Here is a 25,170-nt window from a genome sequence, read left to right on the forward strand (position 1 = left end):
GGACTTCTGCGTTGCCCCCCCCCCCCCCCCGATCCATGATCAACCATGACTATCATCCATAGCTTTGTGAAGGAAGACCAGCATGAGATGTCAGTAAATGGTAGTGGACTAGACTGCAAGAATTTTAAAAGTAGGTATTGATTTGATTTTTTAAAATCAATTAAAGATTATGTCATTTTCAATTGAATTGGTTCCATACGGTATGGAAATGAACTTTGCCAAGTGTGTTTGTTTTAGAGATTATGGTTGAAATTATTAAGGTTGTTAAGGTTGGGTATAATCCAATTATACACATAACTTAACTATAAAAGTTAATTTCTTTTTGTTTTTCAAGCTTTTTTGATGGAACTCGTATACAAAACTAACTTTAATATCTAAAACAAATACATTTAAACGAGTAAATACCAGTATTTTTGTAGAGTATTTTAATAATAAAAATAACCCAATTATTATGGGTGTTTTAATAAAAAAGATTAGCATCACAGCATGTAAATACCAGTATCTTAATCACCCGTTAATTTGTCAAGCATGAGCGGAAAATATAGCATTCAGGGTTCCGGGGTGCAGAGCCGGCCGATGGCACCGCCGGGAAATGCAGGCAACGAACAACCAGAGGAACTTGGTTAGATTTCACTTTCTTAGCAGTAAATCAACCAATTAATTAACTGCTGTGTGATGTGAACAGACAAACAACTTACGAATATGTATTGAATGCTTATTTGATATTTGATACTGGCAACTAAAGCAATCCAACGGTAAAGATTAAACACATGCGTCAGTCAGATTAAACGGGTGTTTAGGAGTATAATAATAATTTATTTTTAAAGTAATTCTTACTTGAATATATATATATATATATAATTATTTTAAATATTAATATATTAAAATAATTTAAAAATAAAAAAATTATTTATTTTTATATATATTTTTAAAATACAAAAATAAACGGGCTCTAAAACTCAAAGCATAATTCAAAATATATAAGCTAATTATAAATTTAATTAATTTGAAAATTCAAGGTGGGGGTCATCAATATCGGTGAAGAACGACCCCTTCATCCCTTGGTGCAAAACATAAAGTGGGATTGAAACAGTTATAGTTGTAGGTTGAATCCATTAATTAATTTGAGATGAAGGCCAATTGATTCGCAGAAGACATTAATTTCATTATCTCACAGTGGTTTCCTGATTATTCACAGCAAGACCAAATTCACATCAATCCACACACAAAAAGTCAGCCATGGCGTGCTTAATGTTTTCCCCTCCATCAAAGAATATTAAAAAAAAATACAAGCCGCCAGCACCTTAATTAATTAATAATCAGTGAGTTATGCGCGCATTCATCATTATTCATGTCACACAAAGACCACAACATAGAAGATGATTATATAGTTTATTAAGAGTTGAATATATATATATATATATATAAAGATGCACATTGTTTTTTTTTTTGGGTTATATGGGTATTCCTTCCTTCTAATCAACAAACCCCATTGAATACTTGCCTCTTGTAATCCTTCTCTTCCAACTAAATAAATTTCTTTCTCATAATCAAGTATTATTTAATTTCAATGAGGGATCTGATTTTTTTTTTTGTTTAATATTAGTAAATTTCATTTTATAAAATTAATTACCTGTACTCCATTCAACAACTGCTGCTTCCTAGAAATCTCAGGGGCAGTGGAAATTAATATATTGGGCATAGTGACCTTTAAGAACTGAAAATAGTAAATAACTAAGCAATAACAATAACACTAGTAATTAAAATTATCTAAAAAAAACAATATATATGGCCATTGGAGGCTTAGAACTGAAAATAGTAAATAACTAAGCAATGACACTAGTAATTAAAACTATCTTTTACCAAGTCTTAACACGAACACCCACATTAATCTAAAAAAAAACTATTTTTTATCCAGTCTTAATAGATTGTTAGAAACACCAATAATTAAAGGGCTAGAATGTGTACGATTATGTGATTTGGTGAATGCGGGAGTAGCTTGTTGGGATAAAAATTTAATAAAGATATTGTTTTCTCCAACAAGTGTCATTATTATTATTATTATAAGCATCTTATTAACAACAAGATAAATAAAGAACAACATTATCTAGCACCGTAACAAAACAAATGTTTACTCATGTAAATCTAGTTCTCGTGTTGCCTTTGACATCAACACGTCGAATCTAACATATTATACGATGAAGATTGGCATAAATAATGAAATTTGAAGATCCCTTCAAGGATTAAATATTTTTTTTGGTGAATGTGTTAACATTGCATTCCAACTTGTAATAGATTAATTAAAAAGTGAATAAAAGTTCCTCATATCCATGTTATTCGTGAAGGGGTAAAGGAATCTATAAAACATGTTTTTTTTCAATGTCTATTTTCAGTTGCAAGTTGCATGTTAGTAGGAGATTAAAACGGTCTTTCATATAACATTTATGATCAATTTTCAACGATATGTTTTTAGTTTATTAGCTATATTGGATGAGGAGACGATAGAACAAACTACTACAATTATTTGGTTAGAATTAGTACAATGAGAAGCTATGGCATTATAAAATGGTGACAGTATGAGCAGCAAAGAAGGGAATTGATTATTTAAATCAGTGAAAAGCAACTTATATATATATGTTGAAATTGATTCTTTGTCAATATTTTTTTTGTTATAATGAGAGAAACTATCACTAGAAAAATTAAAATACAATATTGATGCAGTGTTTTTTAAAACATCTCTGCAATGGAAGTAAGATATATTATTAGACATCATGATAAGACAATTATATATTATGAAAGCTAGATACTTAGAAAAGTATTCACTTCAGTATTGGAAGAGGTATAAGTATTGAACGAGGTGATATAGAAGTTGATTTCATTGAATATAAGGTGTGTTATTATGGAAATTGATTCAAAACTTATAATAGATTACCTACTTGTTTGAGAGTGTGGTTATAATTATTTTTTAAATAAATTTTTCTATCAAAATACATGTTAATAATATTTTTTTATTTTTTAAAAAGTATTTTTGACATTAATATATTAAAATAATTTGAAAATACTAAAAACATATTAATTTGAAATAAATAAAAAATTTTAATCTTTTTAAAATATTTTTAACAGCAAAAACAAATATTAATAGTTGAAAACAAATATTAATAGTTGAAGATTCTCAAACCTTACTTGAGTGTCGACCTTACTAAGTGTTGCTGAAAATTACCAAGTGTTGCATATTAGAATTTTTCATAATATCCATTTACCATACCACGAGGTATCTGTTTCATTGCCTATAAACCACAAACGACAACAGCGTTCTATACTATAGCAATTAGCTTAACTAATCCCTGAAAACAATGTTGATCCTGGAACAACCATGCGACAAATATTTTGTGCTCACCATGAAATAGATATAAGATGCAACAGTAAAATTATAATAATAAATACATGGTTGCACGAGTACAGGATTTGAAGTCAAAGAACAAATAAACCATTGCATTTAAAAAGTTCATGTTAATCCGCCTCTGAAACTGTTACAATATAATAATTCATTTTCCTTTACAACTGCTTTCTCGAAGGAATCGAAGCCAATGATTCTTAATCAGAAGGGGAAAACCCTACCACATCTGGAATAAAATATTCCATATGGGGTCGATCGTGAACACAAAACTGCTACTTCAGATATAAAGTTCTGTGAACGAAGAAAAATCATGAGATGTACTTCTCCTGCTGATCCTGAAGCAACTTGGCCGATGACTTGGCATCGAGATATAATGCACATACTTCCTCGAGGTCGGCCTATATGTTGAGCCGGCCAACAAAAAAAAGAAGAAGAAAAAAACACGTGAGTTTGTACTGAAAAACATTCTTAGCGTACATTCAATCACAAACAACAGGCGATGATGCATTGATACAATCGTTACCTTGCGTATCTCTTCTCGACCATTCATTTTCGCCACAATGCTGGCAGGTGATAATAGCTGAACTGCATGCCTGAAGAGAGAGAGAGAGAGAGTACCAGTTAAAGCATATGCTTGAGGAGGAGGGCTTGCTTATTTGCACCTCATGTAAATTTATGAATTTTATCAAGACCTCAAGGACGAGCGTTGTCCGATCTCTCCAAGGTAGGCTAGACTCTCTTCATCTAAGTGCAGTTCCTCAACCTGCGCGCGAAGTGCTAAAATCTGACCAAAACAACAGAAGTCCATCAGTAGCCAATAAATTAGTGTTTGACAGCAAAATTACGCAACAGTTTACCCCACCTGTATCACCTCAGCAGGACCATAATTTTCTGTTCGGATAATCACCAACCGGTCCAACAAGTCAACAGGGATGCCATGAGGACTGTTCATATCTGTCCCTCTACACAGCAACTTGTCCATGTCAGTAATTCAGATTTAAGAGCATGTTACAGACAAAGTAGAAGGCATGCACAAGCTATTGGCCGTTTCAAGAAGAGGACAATTAAAATATAGTTATATTGATACTCACACAAAACATAATAAAATGAAGCCATCGATACATTTAAAAGAATTTTGATTCTCTTTCTACAATGTCACAAAATCTCATAACCCTAAGATAATACAGGGAAAAATACATTGCTGAGATAAGAGGATATAAAGATTTCTAGATTCTATAAATACAAAATCTAATGTTATGAAAATCATCATAGAATATTTTTCGTAAGAAAACGAGTTTTTCAAAAAATAAGGTTTGGATGACGATGGTTAGAAGCTATTGTTCCATACATGACAATGTATTCAGTTGCACACTACAAACAACAATTGTCGTAGACTACAAGAAGTAGTCTGCCCAAGAAGGAGGAAATAAATTTTAAAGACAAAAAAAATAAAAAATAAAAACCAGTTTTTGAACAATTGACTATCAATAGAAAAGACAGCTTGCACTTAATAAATATTTTTCATGTCTATTTCCATTTTTATCTTTGAGAAGGGGGCAGAACCCGTGTACACGAGACTTTAAACCAGCAAAACTGCCAAAAATAAATTAAAAAATAACAGGTAAACACACGTGGAATCTATAAAATTATAAAACAGAAAAGATGTAAAAATCTCGGTGAAAGAAGAAAGGTACTTGGCCAAGAGAGTACAAATGTACCCAGGGTTTTGGATGCAGAATCATTAAATATATCTGGAACTTCAGTATGCCTTTAAAGCAGGCTCCATATGATGGTGTCAAGAACTTAAAAGCAAAAGCCTATTTATGGACACATTACAGTTTTGCCTCACAAATGGTGTTAAAATCTGAAATATCTTGCCACTCAATCAACAACCTCTTTAATGAGTAAAAGACACTCAGATTCAACCATCTATCCTAACTGCCTATAAACATAGCCAGCTTAAGGTGAATATAAGCTTGAATAAAATTATAAATGGGACTTCTTTAAATATTTTTTTTCAAAAAAATATTTTTTATTTTTTATGTATCTCTAACAAATGAAACCTTGAGTAATCTTCATTTTGTATTTTGAGTATTTTTAAGCGGAGACCATCTTCATTTCATAGAGCATAATTGATAAATATACCTTATCTATCTATTCTAGGAGTCTTTTTATTAAGTAGGGGCCTTATCATTGCTAAAGTTATCCATTTGCTCTGGGGCCGACTCTACCAGTAAGGTGTCTATATGATGATCCTAAAAGTTGTCATTTTGGAAAGGAAGTTGAAGAAGATTCTTGCAGCCTTTGCACCTCGAAATTTGAAGTTGGTGAGGTCTCATATCCATGGAGGTGTGATGCCTACAAATCCTAGCAAGTATTTCTGCCACTTGAATGCAGTTCTTAACTAACTACCCGTTCCCAAGCAATTAATCCTAGCGTGCTGCAGCTCTTCAGATTATTTATCAACTATCATAACAAGTTACAAAGCAGCCCTTCATCCCTTAATTTCCTAATTATGCGGTGCTAAATATTAAAAAAAATAAATTACATCGAATATCATTCCAGAGTTCTAGATCTCCTACATGATCAACAATAAAGCAAAGACCATCCAAAAGTCTTTTCCTTCCTCAACCAAGACGAAAGAACCGAAGTTCTGGCTCCCCTAAACCACCAAATACGAATAAATTGACAGACCTTTCAGTGTTTCTAACACGAGGACAAGCAAAGCCTTGTATTGCACATAAAACATCCTTTGTACCTTACGTTACATATTCCTCTATTTGTAGCAAAGATCACTATTGGTGACAGCGAGCTCTCCAAAGCACGATTCAAGTATGAAAAGCACTCCATATCCAGCATATGTACCTGTGAGTGTTGATTTGAGAAAAGAAAGGTAAATATAAATATATATATATATATATGGGCATGAAAAAGTTCTGGAAATGTTGTAAGAGAAAAAACAGACCTCATCAATGAATAGAACTCCAGGAACAAGCTCTGCAGTACCCTTGTTAATAAACCCATTAACAACCTGTCATCAAAAATTTTGTTTCAGTCAACTTGGGATAACCTATCACTGTTAAAAGTTTGACAGCTTGAAAAAATGGGAAGAAAATAAGGCATGCTATCTGTAATGAAAGTGTAATTATGCAACCAAAAACATAAAGCATTTATTTGTTTGCTAGTGGAAAACAGAAGACATGTAAATAGAATGAGTTCAAGACTTTAGATCCTTACAAATTAGCATGTGATCTATTTGCAAGTATTTGCAGATTTGAGAATAATTTGCAAACAAAATAAGGTAATAAGTAATTTCAAATGACATCATTTTATTTTAGTTTTTCAAATAATTAACTCGGCCCTTGGTCCCTAGAAATGAGGTGTAACTAAATGCTACCGTAGATTCAGAAGCAGTACCTTATTTATTTCCTGTCGTAGCTTGTCAGTGATTTCGGTTTTTTTGGGCTTCATCATTTGGCCCATTAAAGACAATATATCTTGCCCACCTTGAGGCCTCGCATTGGCAGCATCTAGATCATGCAGTGTTACATCCTGATGATATGAAAATCAAAACAAAAAAATTCATGGTGACCATTATGAGTACAAAGCAACTGCTTAGAACCTCTTAAGGAAAAGATTCACATGGAGACAGGTTCAGTCGAAGTAAAGGGCATTGAATCCCTAGATGCTTTATTAGAAAGCTTGCAGCCATTGAGCTGCTACTTCAAAATGCAGATTAAAAGCGTTGGCTAGGGTCCTTTAAGGACACATTTTCCAACTATTGCACACATATGACACCTGAGTCTTATCATTTTGATTCCATGCAATTCAAAGAATGATGTCAGTCCTGTTTAAAAGACAAAGTAACCCCTGTGCTGAAAGATTTTATCAAGAACCAACTTGCAACATATACCAGCGCCATTATACATAGATTATAGTAAAAAAAAGATGTCATTGTCTAAAATATAGGAGCAAGAAGATAACCATTTTAGCCTCTAATGGCAAAATACCAAGCCTGGGCAAATGCTATAATAAATATACAATTTACAACACACCTGATGCTAATAGAGCAGTACCTGAACTATCTCTTTCTTTTTGCTAACTTCTCCCTTAGGAAGTGGGACGTACTCCTCTGCTTCAAGGTCGAATTCAGTAGCAAAAGCATCACTTCTACCCACTCTTTTGACAGCCCCACTATTTGCTTCAATGTATATAACATCTCCCACAGCTACCTGCAAATTGTATTGGATGTGTTACAATTTCAATTTCACAAGAGATTAAGTTAAAACTACGAGCGCTAAGAATTTATAACTATTAGCAGGCAAGAACCTACGAGAATAAACAAGTGATCAAAATGTACAAGTCCCTTTCTATTATAGAATGACAATAAGTGATGACTTATGCACCAGCTCGCAAAGAGTTCTAAAACACATATAGGTTGGAAGTAGCGATTAAGAATTTTTGAAAACAAAGAATTAAAAGAGCTTACCTTCTCCTTGATCAAGGCATCATATATACTGGCTTCCAATCTTAGTTGCTTTGTTCCTTTGACAGTTTTTAGCCCAATAATTACACCACCAATGCTTTTACCATAGCCACCTGTTATACTTTCAGTTTCTTCGGGTGTGAGTTCAGTCACCTGAAACGTACTACCACAACATCAGGATCTCGGACCAGCTTGAAGATCCACTAAAGATTATGAGATAATCGTCTGTTGGCAAAGAAATATAGCGGATATAACTTGCCTCTCCCTCATAGACCTCTTTATTCTCCTTGACACGTAGACCAATTGCCCTCCGAAAATTTTCCATCAAAACCTCAGTTTTCTTAACTTCTGACGAGTATACTCTGATCCAACCATTGGACAAAATGGAACCTGCAAATAACAAGCAAAACCCTTATCAATATGAACTCGAAAGACTACCAACTATTAAACAACATTATCAAAAATTTGGCAAATATCATTAAAAAAAAAAAGCATAAGAGATTGGCCAAGCATTTGAGAATTCAGACAGAAAAAATTGTGAGTGCTACCTTAGTGCCAAGTTCCTGGGAAATTCCAAGAGCCAGAGCTGTCTTCCCAGTTCCAGGAGGACCAGCTAAGAGGAGAGCACGGCCAGCCATCTTCTTCTGCTTTATCATATCAACTACAAGGCCAGCTGCTTCTCTAGCCTCCTTCTGACCCACAAAGCCAGCAGCCATATAAATTGCTCTTCCACTGGGCTGCAAAGAAACATAACAAGAAACAACAGGGTGACAACTAGTAAGAAAAATCAATTCTTGAAAATAGTTTTCAAAATGTTGTATAAATCCAACTAAGAAAAGGCCCCATTTTGGCCTAAAACAACAAAAAGGAAAGTTTTAAGAAATCCTGAACCCTGAAAGGTAAAGAGGAAGAGTGTTGACATACCTCAAGGCCAAGGCCTTTGATATGAGTGTGAGTAGCAATTCTCTGTTTCTTGGTAGTGGACTGTACTTCTTCTATATTCATCTTCTCCAACTCTCTCTCTCTCTGGCTTCAGTCCTTCCTAAGTTAGGTTTTTTTTTTAGCAGTGCAGAAGAGGTCCGTTAGCCGGCAAAGTGGAGGGTTTAAGTTCTATGGTTGTCAGCTAAGCCCTTCTCTTTAAAAAGTGAAAACATGTTTTTGTTTTAACTTACGATCCAATAGTTTAGTTACATTGTGATCCCTATATTTTACCAGAGGATTCAATTTGGATCATGTAGTTCAAACAAGTTTCCACCTTATTGCAATTTTGAATTCTCTCTCAAATTAATTTTATTTTTTGTCAAATTGTTAATAATTCTTGTTGTCATTCAAAAAGTGCTTACACATTTAAAAAAACAACAAGGACTGATATATTACATTCCTTGAACTACAGTAACTAAAGTTTATAATTAACCTTAGAATATACTCTTGGAATGTTTTTTTTTTTTTTTAAGCCATGTAAACATTTGGTGATTTAAATATCTTTTACCAAATTGCTTGATAGGTATTTGTGATTCATATCCATTCATCAAAAAGAAAAAAGAAAAGGCCGCCATCATCATAGCAGAGCAGTTGAAAATTGTCAAATGGATACACTCTCTAGAATTGCTTGCTTCTCCACATCTCCAAAATTGTCTCCAAGACCTCCTCTTTTCAAGAAAACCCCACCTTCAGTCTCGGTTTCAAGAGCTAGTGCTCAGCCTTGTAAGCCTCTCTCTCTCTCTCTGTTTTCTATGCAAAGTTTCGTTCTCTTTTGTGTTCTAGAGAGTTTAAGCTTCGTAAATGATCATATGAACCATCAACACTAATGGAATTTGTTTTATTGATGAATTTTTGCTGTTAATGCTAATTTATCTAGCATAAAAGTGAAGAATGTTCTTTATTTCTTAGACCCATTTTGCTGCTTTTGTTAACTCTGAGAAATGAGACTTTTTGACAGATATTGAAATGAATTTAGGCTTATGTCATCGTGTTCTGTAATGCTTTCAGTGTTAAAGTTAGATTCGTTAGTGAGTTCAAGTGAGTTGTAATGAAGTACTGAAGAATTATGACTGACCTTGATCGTTGGTATATAGATTTTCCTCCCCATTTTTCCAGCTCCCGTAAGTTCGAATTACCGGGGTTAAGCAGGAAATGTGTATTATTGCTTCAAAATTAGAGGTTTTCGTTTTGTCGCTTTCGATTCATGGGCTGTCGGCATTTTAATGCTATTAGTCATTGTGCTGTCCTTTTTTGTTTCCTTGTTTTATAGTGAGTGAGCTTGCTGAAGATGATGTTTTGCGAGTGTTCTTGAGGGAAAGACAACTAAATGGAGATTTTATATCCAAAGCTTGTGATAAGTTTTGGCAGAGGGGGGTTGCGGAATTTGTTGACGTTGATGATGATAAACTTTCCGACATTCCTCAAGAATCAGAGCAGGTACAGTGAACTCTTTTACAATCACAATGAAAAAAAGAAGTTTCAGTTCTTTTTTTATTTGTTCCCACATTTTGTTCTTTTCTTCCATAGGTTTTCTTCTATTTTTGTTTCATATCAAAGGATGATTGATTCTTCCTTTTTTCATGTTGATCGCTGAATCTTTATTATAATACATTCTTATGAATGAGTTTTGATTGATCTAATGTATGTAGGTCATGGAAATTGATAATAATGGTGGGTTTTTGAAACTGTCTAGAACCCAGGAGTGGGTGTTAGTTGAGAATGCAGCAGCACCAATGAACAAGAAAGCCATTGCTAAGGTAATGCTTAGATGGGTACATTATTGTCAAATTAAATTTTTGTCAGTATCGCTTACCCATGCATGTTATGGCACAGGCATTGCAGGATGATAGTGACAGAAGGAAGAGACTGAACCTTCTCGAATATGAAGCTGTATGATAGTAACCTGAACTCAGCATATCTAGTGATTGATGTTGTCTTTCTCTTAAGTTTCAAGTCAACCTGTTAGGTGGATTTCATTGTCCACATTTTCATCTTAGTTTTGTTCTCCTTCCTCCATTAAGCATGGGATTTTAGTATATTTACCTTTACATGTTTAGTACTGCATATTGTTTGAGATTGTCCTTTGTATTTTGAAAATGATGATTGATGTTTGTCATTTATTTTAGGCAAATTTGCTTAATATTGGATAAGTTTTATGTTTAGGAAAGACTGTAATTACTTAACTGAAGATACACAAGAACTTGAGCATGCAAGTGTTATGTTGTTCTTCCAATGAGCAAACTCTGCTGTAGGCATTATCTAGTTCTTGTGTACCTTCCTATGGCCTACTGGTTTTTGGACCATATTTCTTATTTCTTTTCTTTGAAGTTTTAAGTACAATTTCACTATAATAGTTCATTGTTGTAATGCTTGAGAACAAACTGATATTTTTTTATTTTTTTTTACTCTTGCAGCTCAAAAGGGAACTTATGCTTTTATCAGTTAGCATTGGAACTGCATGTACTGGTTATTGCTTAGTAGTTCTATCGGTACAGGTAAAATTTTCACAGAAAAAAAGCAGCACGAGTATCAAAAACCTAGTATTGTAGATAATCTATCTGTTATAAAGGGCATGGTCTCTGCTATAATTGATCAGTAATTTCTGACATGATTTAATTGGAAAATATATTAAACATCATCGTAATTGAATCTCATACAGTTGTGATACTTAAATTCCCTTGACTTTCTATGGTCGTTAAGCTAAACTAAACAGGGTGTTAATTTCCTTTGTTATGTACATATATTGGCAGGTCTTATCGATTAAAAATTGATACACATATTGGAGAAATGTCAATATCATTTTCTCATGGAAAACTTATCTATGTATTGATTATACAGGCTGCTGTTAGTTATGCAATTGGAGTGCTTTTCAGGTTAGCTGACACACTTTTACTTACATGTTCAGCCTGTTTTTCCATTGAACTACAGGTGATCTATTTAAATGAGTTAACACCTTCTTGATGTCAGATATCCAATTATTTGACATTTGAATGACCTTAGCTTTATGATATAACTTGCTGTATGTTTTAGTTTCCTTTAGGAAGACTAAAATAGGAACCTTTTTTCACTTGCGATCATCCTGGCAATCTAACCATTTTCAATTTCAGTGCAGTTGCTTATACCTTCAACTCTTATATCAACATGCAGACAATCTTTCCAAGGAAATGGTTCCTCCTATTTTCAGGAAAAAGAAGTCTAAGAAGTATAATGAAAAACTCCACTCATTTCTTTGATTAAGTGATCATGTACTCTCTTCTTTTTTTTAAGTCAGCAGCTGCTTTTGATCTCAGGATTGGGATAAGAAGTGAGGATCTTAGGGACTCATTTGAGAGATCAATTAAGGGAAGCGGTATTGCTCTTTCATCCCCAAGGATTGTGATACCGGCTGCAATTTATGGATTGTGGATCCTGTCACACCAATATTTTGCCAATGATTTTTTTGAAATCCAGGTATATGTTCCTTGAAACCATTCCTTTAGCAGTATTTAATTGCAGACTGAAGAAAAATTCTGTAATGCTGTTGGAGATGAAAAAATTGTGGTTCGAGTCTCTGTTCATAGGGATCAGTTAGCTTAATAAATATCTTAGCATTAAACTAAAGAATCTTACAAAAATCAAATGTACTCACACTAGGTTTGGAGTTTTCAATTTTTTTGGGGTGGGAGGCTGGCTACCCATGTGGTCTCGCGATAGGAATGAAAGAAAAGGAGTGAGTTGATTCTTAATTTCTTATCATTCTGTTGTTCTCCCACAGATTGTGCCTGCCATGTTTGGGATGTTTGTATACAAAGCCGCAGCTCTCGTGCAAGTATACAGAGATAATGATGACCTGAAGCTTGTTTTCCCAGATAGCGGGGAAGGCTCAAGTGACTGAGATCTTTGCTCAAGCTTGTCAAAGGTGTACGACCCCTCCACGCTTAAACCATTTCATAGTAGAATGAGATGCTTCCCAAAGAGCTTAGTAGGCACTACAGTTTGCAATTCCTGCTCCCTTGATTTGGTCAACCCATGTTGAATTCCTTGAGAAGGTTCCCGCGGAAAAAAACCATCCCAAGGGTTACTCAGAAATGGAACTGCATGGTTTTCTGAAGTGAGTTCAAGCAAAGCTTGCTGGTTTAAGTCAAACCCCCTGCAAAGAACATGACTCGTGCAACTCCAGCGTAGGCTCTTCACTAGTGGAAGTGCTTTGCGACAGTGTTGTAATTAGATCATACAGAATAATCTAATTTCTGTCACTTCCATGAATTCTTTTAAATGGATTTGCCTAACACTTTCATTTATAAATTCAGGTCCATCTTCTGAAACTAATGTTTCCTGATTGTTGGTAAGCACTCACATCAAAGTAGGATCTACGGATAATTATCGTGATGGATCTTGTTTTTGTGGGAGTAAGGAAGCAATACACCGAAAGGCATGATGATAATTATCCTAGTTCCCCATATTTGCATACGAGTGAAACAAGTCTTCTGTCATAAATCGCCTCCAAAATTGTTGTGCTTGTGCCTCTTAACTTCATCTTCAACCTGTGGATGCATTTTTAATGGTTGTTAGTGTGGTTGAGGCCTCATGCAAGTATAAACTACACAGGAAAAAAGAAAACTGTCAATTGCCACATGAGCCTATAAAGCTAGTATTAGAGATTGTTTTGAAGGTTAGAAATATATTAAAGCGTGTTTTGCTTAAAAATATATCAAAATAATATATTTTAATTTTTTAAAATTTATTTTTAATATCTACATATCAAAATAATCTAAAATTATATAAAAAAATAATTTAAAATCAAAGAAAAAATTTGCAGCAGATGGGCAAAAGACCAATAGCTTGATGCCAGCAAGCAGCTCAGAATTGGGCGGCTCCTATGAAGACAAAGGTTGAATTGTGCTAAAAATTCGTTGCTTGAGTCCAATTCATCTATGAATGGTCCAAATTAATGGAATCCTAAATTAACATATGGATTGCATTGCAATGGAATAGGTGGGGGATGAAAATTTGAGAATTTTTTCATTCAAGAAGCTATTTTAATCAAGGCTAAAAACCTGATGTGGTTCTTCTTCGCACATCATTCTTAGTTCTTAAATCAACTTTCAAGATTTGCTAATTGATTGCTTTGCATCAAAGTTCAAGTCTCGATATTAATCAGTTATCATACTATAGTTATTAAACTCACCTCATCCGGACAATTTATTAAATTAAAAAATATATTTTCACTCATAAAATTCGGTTAAAAATTATAAACTAGAATAATATTTTTTGTTATTTTTAATTTGGTTATCAAATTTTTATTTTGTACAATTAAATTATTTTAAATTAAAAATAGCATCAAGTTGTATATTGTGTTAGGGAAGAGTTAAACTGCAAGGTAAAAGACTAGAGTGAAAATTATGGGTAATATAAATGATGGCTTTGCTAGTTGTTTGGAAAGTATATTTTTACTCCCATTATTTTCTTGATATTAAAATAATACTAACTTTTAATTTTTTATTTTTTAGTTATTTTTTTATTGAAGAAGAGAGTTGCCAACTTTCATTAAAAAGATAAAAATTTATTCATTAGTGACAACTATAACAACCTAACAGGTTAAAATTGATTCCACTAGATGAGATGAGTCCTATTGTGATTGTTTTAAACCTTAATATAGCTTTAAAAACCATATTTAAATTAGGGATTAAGTAGTTTTTTCAAATTAATTTTGTGATTTGAACCTTTTTCAGATTTGCTAGATTGATATGTTGGTTTATATGTATTCTAACGATATTTGGAAAGCCTTTTCGTGGTTGAAATGGGTTAAAAAAACTTTTTAGTAAAAAACATATAGGTCTAATTTTTCAAGAATCATAATAATGGGTGTAATTTAAGTAAATAGATGACTTATTATTTATTATAAAAAGCAACATGTTGCCTATTTGTTTTATTTAAAAAAATAAAAGTTATCTATCTATTAAAAAAAAATATAACAAGCCGAAGAATGTAGGTTTGGGCTTTAAAACCCACATGCTTAGGTTTTTCTTGTTTTTTTTAATTAATACCCTTCTATGTCATTTTTTTTATCTAGCATTTTTAAAATATTGATTATTTCTTAATTATATTAGGTGTTTTTAATTTTTCATGAGGTTCATATAATTCATCAATAGTTTATATACATATGTGTATAATCTTATATGGTATTTTTTTTCAATAAATTTTATTTTTTTATTGACTTTATTATAAATTAATTTTAATAAAAAAATTTATTAAATATAATCGAGTAAATCATCATTGCTACACTATTAAATATTTTGGTTTATATTTGTTTATTAACCTTTATAGTTTTATTTTTTTTATTATTAAATTTTTTTACTGAATTATTCTAACTTCATGATTTATAATACATGATAGACACATAATTTTATATTTAAATTTTACGTAATAATTCAGTTTTGTCCATGTTATTTTTTTAATTATATTATTAAATTAATTAAAAATTAACTTGATTATTAATTTTTTTTTAAATATATTTTTATTTTTTAAAATTAAAAAAAAGTGCGATGAAATGCAACATAGATAACATCAAAAACTAAAAATTTAATTCATGCTTAATGATTGACTAAATTATTGTGCCTGTTAATAAACTGCCACGACAATTTATTTCCAATTGCTTTGGACATGCATCATGTAATCCCCCAGTTATACATAGTTTCTCGATTGGAACCTCTAGTTACCAATTCTAATCATTTCCTCCATCTATATACAATCCCCTGTATTTTAAATTGCATTAAATAGTATATATCTTAGTCACATGTTCCCCAACCAACCCTAATTTCCCCTAGTCTTATAAGTTAAAATACCCATTTCCCCTTGCACTCAATACATCCAAGAACACATGTAAACTTATAACATAGAACTGCTTTGATCCAACTTGTCTTAATTTAAAAAACAACGAGTAGATAGTTTTGACATTGTCATTTATTTTAAAAGATAAATTAAAAAATTAATTTATCAGCTCAATTATTTTTAATAATATAATAATATTTTTATCTTATTATTTTTAATATTGGCTTGACTGAGTTTAAAACAAGTTTAATCATATCAATTAACTTAACTATATCAAATAAATTTGATTAACTTATTTAATTTAACTAAAAACCTAATCAGGATGAAGCTTTAGATAAAAAATTTTCAAGTCATATCAAAATTTAACAACAATAATTTCAAGTTAGATATTTCTTAACATTTAAGGTGGTCATCTACAATTTTTAATAAAAGGATCACATCCGAGCGATGAAATGTATATAGATGGAGAGCCAATTGATGAAACCCAAAGTTGGAGGACTATTCTAAAATATTATACATAGTGGAGGGACTGATTTGAGTTTTTCCATATCTTATCAAATTTCATTTTAAACAGAACAACGAGCAGTCAACAAGCCTCTCTCTCTCTCTCTCTCTCTACACTAATATCATCACCAACACTAAACTAAACACTACAGATACTTATATTCTTCTTCACAGATCGATCAGTCATTGAAACCCTAGATCAGATCCAATGCAATCAAATCCAGAAACTATGTTGTCGAAGAATCCGCGAGAGCGTCAAATGCTAGAATCAATCTACTCAATGATTGCTCTCGTCTTCATCCTTGTCACTTGCGTCGACCTCTGCGACGCCGCCACCGTCGTCGATGTCTACCGCTTAATCCAATACGACATATCCGGCGTTCCTTTCGGATCTCGTTTCGCCACCCTGAACCACCACGCCGGCTCCTTGCATTTCGCACCCGGCGTCGATCTTTCTCGCACTGTTCTCATCATTCCTGTTCGCGAATTGAACATCACTTTCGTTAAAGGTCAAATTGCTTCTCCAATTGATCTTAGAGCTTAATTAAATTTAGTAAAGTAATTAAATTGGTTGATTGAATGACAGAATATATCTCGCAAAGAAAGCCTCTAGGAGGATTATTGTTTTTGCTGCCGCAAATGTTTAATTTTGAAAATAGAGAAGCTGCGACGGAGAGTAAGTATCAAATTCATGAGAAGGAGCTGATGAAGACTGTTTTGGTGGAGCTTGAACGATTGCTTATTCATGCCAATATACCTGTGAGTGGAAAAAATTATGCTTAAAATCTGCGTGTTCTATAAGAATTGCTTATGCAGGAAACTGCTGGATCCGATTTTACTATTTTTGAGCTTGTTCTTGAGGTTGGTCTAATTTCTTGTTTTTAACTAAAATGAGAAGTAAAAAAAAAATAACGAATTTGGTGAGGAGATATGCTCATGCTTAGCATATTTTATCATTTTATTTGAAATGGTTTGGGTGATTCTGTTTTTGTTGTGACATTTTTTGGTGCAGTATCCGGTATATTTTGCTTTTGAGGATGATGATATTGATGCTGTGCTGGCTGATGTCAAGAGGAGTGATGTCTCTGGTCAGCCTGCTACTGCAACGACTGGCGGGTTAGTTCCTAACTTTATTATGGAAAGTGAGAATTCTAGTTAAAAGTTTTATGTCCTCAGCATAGAAAATAATACATCCAGCATGCTAAAACGAGTTTGGATAGGTACCCCACAGTTGTTGTTTCTTGCAAATTTGCATCATTTGAGCAAACTCTGGGTTTCGAATCCTGGATGTAACCTATGATGTTTTGTGAATCAGAATATCTGAGCAATAGAGAATCTATTCTGAACATAAAAGAAAGAAACAAAGAAAATGGTAAGCAGGTGAAACAGGATTTGCATGTTCACTGCAGATTTAAGCACTACAAGATGGTAATATGAGTTGAGGGGAAGTTGCTCAAATCCTAAGGTGAACTTTTCATGGAGGGAGGACAGTGGTTCAGTTTAGTTTCTTTTTGTATGATAATGATTTTTCTCAATTTCTTGAGCCAGAAATAGGTGCAAACAAGACCCATTTTGTATGAACTTATTCTTGTCATGTTTTTTTCCCCCATGCTTCATTATTTTGGATTTCTATTTTTATTTTCCCCTGCTGGTTAACCCATGATATTGATGCTCTATATAAATAAAAAACATGCAATGCCTTCCTGTATTGGTTGCTATCTGGTTTGAACGTTAAATATATCATATTTCCAACTCATGGTTGGTCATGCCCATGAAATGTGATTTTACATGTGCGTGTGTTCGTTTATGTTGAGATTGATAATATGTTTGATGGGCTCTTGCATTCATTTTTGCTTGGAAATTTTGCAGCTATAAGTTTGTTGTCTCTGCTCCAGAACCTAAGAGAATTGCATCTCCCGGCATCACAAACATTCAGGTCGACTTTCAACTCTTCTTTCCATTGGAAATGAACAGACATAATGAACTGGAATTTGTTGCATGCCATGAGCATCTCATCATTGATATATTTCACTTGCTAGAAACATGGCTACTGGGTCCCCCAGATTCTGCTGGCTAAGGGAACAATAATGCATTGGCCTCAAATGTATTGCAATCAAAATCAATGCTGATGCTGAACAAACCTGTTGTATATGATTTCAATGCAGTTTTGTAACTTATGGTGTATTTTGCTTTGATATACACATTGTTTCTCAAGAATTTATTATTCTGGTCTCTGCTCTGTTATCTTTAGCTACATTATTGCATCGCAAAAGCCCAGAAACACTTGTCAATACTAATCTAGCCTCTTTCCAAACATTATTTAATTGTATTGAGCTTAAGACATGATGAAGATATGGGTTCTGGGTTTAATACTTGTTCTGGTCTCTGCCGTGTAAGGTTTAATAGATAATTATGAATATTTCAGCACACACCATTACAGTATTTCTTTAAATATCACAGCCATCACCAATTATGTGTTGGCACCTATAGATTAACACACAACCTTTTGTTAATGGCTGTGCAAACTGTGCTCAAGCAAGACTAAAATTTGGGAACTTCAAAAGCAGAATGTAAATTCAGGTGTAAAAGCACGTTACTTGACAAACAAATTCAAATCATATGGTGGTTTCAAAGTTCTGTGTTGACAATTAGAAGTATTGTAATTCTGATTAATATAATTCACTCTATTTTCAGCACATAGAAATATTAACAGTTGTTAGACACCCTTATTAATGAATTTAGTTGCTGTTTTTATTATTCGTGTTTGTAATCTGGGAAATCTTGCTGAGGTCTCCGAGCTTCTTCTTCATGCTAGTGCTGATGATTTGTAAACTGAATGATGGTTAAATTGTGCAGGGGTGGCTGCGAGGACTGAAAGCAGATGGAGATCCAAATCAACTTCCGACTATTGCTATTGTAGCATCATATGATACTTTCGGAACTGCTCCTGTATGTATATTATATTTGATATATAAACTTTTGCAACTTGTATTCACTGTATAATGATGTGAAAGTAGTTACACGTGTAGGCATTATCTGTTGGAAGTGATAGCAATGGGAGTGGCATTGTGGCTCTTCTTGAAATAGCTAGGTTATTTTCACTTCTTTATTCTAATCCAAAGACAAGAGGACGGTATAATTTACTTTTTGGGCTAACATCTGGCGGACCTTATAACTACAATGGAACTCACAAGGTGCATAGATCTTATCATCTTTTCTATGAACTTAATTGTACAATCTACTTCTTTGCTTTGGTTTGCTTATCTTAGTATTTTTGCTTTGAAAGTGGCTTTGGAGCTTTGATCAACGTCTACGAGAGAGCATCGATTATGCTATTTGCTTAAATAGTATTGGCTCATGGGATAATGAATTGTGGATTCATGTGTCCAAGCCTCCCGAGAATGCCTTTATTAAACAAATTTTTGAAGTAAGCTGATGAGACATTAAATTGTACAGGGCTGTTATTCTGTTGTGCCAAGTAGCATTACTATGTTTTGTAGTTTGACCCATTGAGTTTTCTGTAGGGTTTCTCTACTGTAGCGGAAGAACTGGGCTTGGAAGTTGGTCTCAAGCACAAGAAAATTAATATTTCAAATCCTCGAGTAAGTCATTTTTACCAGAAAATTTGAACCTCAACATTTTTCTGGCTTACTAGTTCAAGAAAAAATATTTTTGTCAATCTTGAACAGTAAACATTGGAGAATTGTGTTGAACATTGAAATCGATGGTTTTCTTTCTCGTTATCTGTGCTGCAGCACAAGGAGAGGAGTTTTCATCATTTAACGAGATATTGGCATAGCCATAATAAAGCAAACTGTGTGTTAGATGACCAGCTGTTTATTCTTAAAATAATATTTTGATATTGTTATCGTGATGACTGACATCAGTTTACTTTGTGTATGCATCCTTTTTGGTTATTACGGATGGGGTTTTCTGTCATTTACTAGAATTTTGCTTTAATTGATTCAAACACTGTACTTTCGATGCTCTCATATAGTCCAGGTGATATAGCTGTTGACCTGCTGTAGGTAGCTTGGGAGCACGAACAGTTTTCAAAGCTGAGAGTGACGGCTGCTACCCTTTCTGAACTATCGACAGCCCCTGAACTCTTAGAAAGTACTGGAGGTCTGTCTGATAGCAGGTTGTGTTTTTCAACCTGAACTTCTTTTATAAATAAAATATTCTTGATCTTATATTTTTCTGCAATACTGATATCTAGTTTATCTGGACAGACATTTTATTAATGAAACTGCAATAGTTAGAAGCATCAAGCTAGTTGCTGAGAGCATTGCGGTAAGGTCACACACCTTAGAATAAGTTTTGACTTCATTACTCATTTGTTTTAAGACTAATTTTGTGAAGTAGCACTCACTGGAGTGAGATCAAGGCACCAGCTGTGTGCTTACCTGTTCAAATGCTGCTAACATGCATGAGATTCAGAATATTAGAATTAACTATATGATGGGGTACTGTGTCAGGATTTTCATACCAGGAACAAGTTGATTACAAATGGCTAAATTGTTGGATCATGGAACTTCTTTAGTTTTGTGTTCTCTGAGATATTTTATTTTGTCATACAGAGGCATATCTATGGTTGCCAAGGGAAGAACATTCAAATATTTGCGGACGACACCAGTTTGGCTGTTAATGCTCCTTACATAAGATCATGGTTGGATCTTTTGTCAAAAACACCTCGAGTGGTGCCATTTCTAACAAAGAATGACCCATTTGTCATGGCACTGAAAAAGGTCTATTATTTGCAAATGTTCTTGGACAATTATTATTTTGGTGGTTTTCTTTATTGTATGGTCAATGGTGCTTTTTGCTCAAATTTGTGCCAGGCCTTGTTAACTGCAGACTACTTTGTAGGATATTTACACTCTTTTATATTTTCCAAAATTGCGAATTTGAGTTGAAATATTCAAATTTCTTTCATTACAGCCAGCTTCCTTTCTGTTTGGCAACTGTTTAACTTTTATTCTATGTAGGTGTGGAAATATTGTTTTTTTCATGTGCTAATGTGAATAAACACTTAATGTATCTCTCTCTCTCTCTCTCTCTCTCTGTTTTTTCCCCCAATACAGAAAATGAAATAAAATTTAATTTTTGTTCTCTATGTTGAGGATGCTCCTTCTATAGAGTTCACACCGATGTCATTATCATTTCAAAGTACTAGTTTTATCAGATTGATTTTTTTTGCAAGCTGTTCTTGGTCACCTATATTTTTTTCCCTTTCTGATGGTCGCTTCAATGCTGACTTCTGGAATCCAATTTATCCAAAACACAGGAAGAAGCTGTATAAATGCCTCTGTCTAGTACCTAGTGCTTAAGAGATGTTTGATGATACTACTTAAAAAACTGGAAAAGAACCGTTATTTTTTCCCACTGAGAAATTTGATTTGGTGTCTTGGTTTGGGGTCTGGGGGTTTTATTAGGCTGCAGCGTAACACTGCAAAGAAAACATTAAAGTTCCTTTCTTCCAGTTTTTTTCTATTGTTTACTTTTGAGTTGATTTGTTTCTGTCCTTCTGCAGGAACTAGAAGATCATACTCATGAAGTAAATGTGCATCATGAGGTGCTTGATGGGATGTTCACACTCTATGATTCAACTAAAGCTAAACTAAATATTTATCAGGTTCTTACTTTTTATTTCTCCAGTTGGAATTATTTTTTTAACATGCCTGTCTCCCTCCCTCTGTGTCATTTTCATATCTGGATATTTCTTTTTGTTGGAAAAGACGTCTTTTTTATGTATCTGAACACAAGTGTCTCGAGAGCATATTTAATGAATGATATGTGGGTATAACTTTATAGTTCACTGTCTTCCTCTCGTTGATTTTCCAAACCATAACAATCTCAACCTAAATTGCTTTGTTCACGCATTGATTTGGCTGTGGATCATTTTTTGGTGCAACATTGGTAAGTCTTGAGTGCTGGGATAATTGCATGGATGCAAACTCAAGTGCTGAGACCAGTCACTTGGCAAAAGACTGAAGAATAGAATTGTCTCCAAGTTTCTTTCTCTAAGATCCCACATATTACCAGATCTAGGAAATCCCCTTGTAACATTTATTTATCCATGGTATTTTTGCCCTTTACAGCACAATCTTTGTTGTATTTACTAACCAGAATTTTCTTCTGACCTTTGAGATGCATTTTATTTCCATGTTATTGCACCTGTTGTCTTGTACGAACTAAATTATCAATTTCTCCACTGGCTTGAACGATAATCATTTCAAATGTGTTGTTACAGGTTGCTAGCGTAACATTTGACTTGCTGTTGCTTCTAGTGCTAGGATCATATTTGATTATACTTTTCACTTTCCTTGTCATCACAACAAGGGTACTCTCTCTTCTCTTTATATCAAGCTTTCATTGTTTTTTGAATGTACATTTTTTTTCGCTGCACTGCCTTCACAACCATATGCGAGTGAACTGAACTACAAGGCTGAATTTCCAATGATGCTGTTAACAGGGTCTTGATGATCTTATAAGTTTATTCCGACGGCCTCCGTCTCGTAAGGTGAAAACAGCATGACAACAAATGATGAAATTCTCTTAGGATCTGTGCACCAAAGCTGTCAATCTTTGTTGTTGAAGAGCATCACATGTAGCGTAGAATGTAATCTCTGCCACGGAGGAGTTTGCTGGTTGCTACTAGCAGCTTGTTATTGTTTTGTTTTTTTATTGTTTAGTTCAGAATCACGAGGGATCAGTTTAATTCTGGTCCTAGCAGGATTTTTTTTTTTTTTAATTTATCATGCTGAATGAGTTGAGATTTGTTAACGTAGGATGAAGACTTTTTTGGGCAAAGGATGTTTCAAACAAGATACAATAGCCAGCAATTTTTGTAGAGGAGCCATGATTTCGTGGTGGCCTTTTTCTGTGAGGTTTTCGTGCAGTTTCCTATGGAAATTAAATTTCTCAATTTCACGACCTTAAATGTTTGTCTCAGTAAATAAATGCAACTGCTGGCATTGATCTTTATGTGTGTCCCATCATCGCTATCCATTCAAGTTAACTTTTTTTTATAGCACCCAATGCCAACAGATCAACCTCGCAACAATTGCAATCAGGCATTTTTTGATTTAAGAAAAAAAAAAGTTTGGGAATTAAAAAACAATAAAACCAAGGGCTGGAAACTAAAATTATAATTTTCTTTGATTTTGAGCGAGATCCACTTTTTGTCATCCTTGAAATTGTTAACCGAGGGATTTAACCTCAATTTACAAGCAATCCAGCGTCGAAAAAAAGTATCCGTCTTTGAACTGGCGCTCCTGCGGCGTTGCGCTGGTAAATTCAAAGCCTCACATAAATGGCTCGTCCATCTAGCAGCTGCGAGCATTCATTTGTTATTCTTGGTATGGCAGTTTAGAGAATGGAGACATAAGAAGAAATGCAATTACCTTCCCATTCATTCCCTCACAAGCCTTCTCGGCGGCGTCCTTCTTAGCAAAGGTTACAAACCCATAACCTTTAGGTCTCTTTCTGGCTTTGTCCATTACTATTTTAGCTGGGGGGGAGTAGAATGTTAACAATGATCAGGAAAGAAACGAGCCTTTTAAGGTTAAATACAGGATCAGGTTGCACCTTCAATGACCTCTCCAAATTCTGAAAATGCTTCAACTATTTTCTTCTCTGTACTGGAGAAAGATAAACCTGCAGCAAAGCTATTAGTTCAAGCAACAGAAATAGCACGCAAAGATGGCATAGGGCAAAGCTTCTATATTTTATTGAAGCCTGGCTATAGGAGGGTTGCTGTAGACAGGTAGATGGCCAGCATAAAACTAAACACATCCTTCTGCCACTTAAAGACACGGAATTGAAAGATGACCTCCTGTGACTGATCTCACTGGTTCGAAAACAAGGTTCCATTGAGTTGTGAGAGCACATACTCCGTAATTGCCCCAACCCAAATCCGAAAGTAGCTAAATTGGCTCATCATGGGTATAATAGAGTACACAAACATGCCCAGGGAAGTCAATACTTAGGTGGGCAAGCACCAAGGAATCCTTGAACATGCTAGCAAAGTAAAGCAAAGCTCAATCGCAGAATATCATGAACCTCGTATGTACAATTCAAGGATCTTTTTAACTGAACAGACAAATTTGAAGAAAAGTAATTCAACCTTAAGCAGAAACAAGAACAATTGTTTAGAACAAACGAACTTACTCTTTAAATTTGTTTGGAAACGAGACAAGGATTCTAAATTTGTACATTTAAGTTTTAAGTGAAGTATAAAACTTAGGGCTTGTAGATTGACTCAACTGCAAGATGAATCCTAGCTAGCTAGGCTAAGAAAGAAGTGGATAAACCAGGCAAATCCTTGAGTCATGTTGGACAAAAATGAGACCCGTGAACTGGGTTGTGCAGACTCTGCAGATGTGAAGTGAATGCAAGAACTTCCAAGTTGCGCTTCATCTTTGTTCTAAACTCGACTTGAATTACTTGGAATACATTCAAAAAGTGAATGCAAGAACTTCCAAGTTGCGCATCATCTTTGTTGCTAAACTCGACTTGAATTACTTGGTATATATGGGAAGCATATATTATTAAAATTTTGAAAGAAAAAAAATCCCTTCTTTTTTTCCTTTTCCAATTTTCTTCCATAAAACTGAAATATTAAAAATCCAGCTTCAATTAATCACAAATTTGGATAAAAAATTCTGGGTTTTCTTTAGTAAACTGAATGAACTTATTGATACCAAGAAATGAGTGCTAGCTTTCTGTTGGGTGTTATAAAATTTGATTGTTTCCAACAAGAACAGCAAACACTATAGCTAAAATTTTGAAAGAAGAGAGGAAGGGAGGGAGAATACCTTTGACAAAAACCTTAGCAGAGAATCCTTTGGAGAAGAACAGTAGGGGTTGAGGATGAAGTTGCGGTTGAGAGAAAATTTTGACAGAGCTTCGGGTAATTCCTGTTAAAGTCGCCATTTTTTTTTTCAGTAGGGAAGAGAAGCAGGGCACCTTAAGCAGGAAGCAGTTTTGC

The 25,170-nt window shown here is 33.9% G+C and overlaps 3 protein-coding genes and 1 pseudogene across 4 annotated transcripts; 2 read left to right on the top strand and 2 right to left on the bottom strand.

The window, feature by feature from the left end:
* Nucleotides 1-3,410: 3,410 nt before the first annotated feature.
* LOC105138812 (ruvB-like protein 1) lies at nt 3,411-9,007 on the bottom strand (annotated as a pseudogene).
* Nucleotides 9,008-9,381: 374 nt separating this feature from the next.
* On the top strand, nt 9,382-13,172 carry LOC105138823 (NF-kappa-B inhibitor-like protein). Of its 2 annotated transcripts, XM_011045043.1 has the most exons (9): nt 9,383-9,587; nt 10,135-10,301; nt 10,514-10,621; nt 10,698-10,754; nt 11,279-11,359; nt 11,703-11,737; nt 11,977-12,066; nt 12,155-12,314; nt 12,619-13,172. In XM_011045043.1, the coding sequence occupies exons 1-9, from the start codon at nt 9,470-9,472 to the stop codon at nt 12,736-12,738; spliced, it is 936 nt and encodes a 311-aa protein (XP_011043345.1). In that variant the 5' UTR covers nt 9,383-9,469; the 3' UTR covers nt 12,739-13,172. The 2 variants fall into 2 exon arrangements, with proteins under 2 accessions (XP_011043346.1, XP_011043345.1); XM_011045044.1 differs by lacking the exon at nt 12,619-13,172 and having other exon boundaries at nt 9,382-9,587; nt 11,972-12,066; nt 12,155-12,247.
* A 3,085-nt stretch (nt 13,173-16,257) lies between these two features.
* LOC105138844 (nicalin-1-like) lies at nt 16,258-23,064 on the top strand. Its single transcript, XM_011045052.1, has 14 exons — nt 16,258-16,687; nt 16,765-16,937; nt 17,191-17,294; nt 18,048-18,114; nt 19,035-19,127; nt 19,208-19,372; nt 19,465-19,605; nt 19,703-19,780; nt 20,207-20,319; nt 20,411-20,471; nt 20,759-20,926; nt 21,712-21,813; nt 22,432-22,521; nt 22,654-23,064. Exons 1-14 carry the CDS (start codon nt 16,387-16,389, stop codon nt 22,714-22,716), a joined length of 1,719 nt encoding a protein of 572 aa, XP_011043354.1. The 5' UTR covers nt 16,258-16,386; the 3' UTR covers nt 22,717-23,064.
* LOC105138836 (glycine-rich RNA-binding protein 4, mitochondrial-like) lies at nt 22,986-25,170 on the bottom strand. The gene is made up of 4 exons (XM_011045049.1): nt 24,998-25,170; nt 23,769-23,837; nt 23,585-23,691; nt 22,986-23,513 (listed from the first exon to the last, which is right to left on the bottom strand). Exons 1-4 carry the CDS (start codon nt 25,113-25,115, stop codon nt 23,478-23,480), a joined length of 330 nt encoding a protein of 109 aa, XP_011043351.1. The 5' UTR covers nt 25,116-25,170; the 3' UTR covers nt 22,986-23,477.

Source organism: Populus euphratica, unplaced genomic scaffold (assembly GCF_000495115.2).
Source record: "Populus euphratica unplaced genomic scaffold, PopEup_1.0 scaffold3.1, whole genome shotgun sequence".
NCBI classification, from domain to species: domain Eukaryota; kingdom Viridiplantae; phylum Streptophyta; class Magnoliopsida; order Malpighiales; family Salicaceae; genus Populus; species Populus euphratica.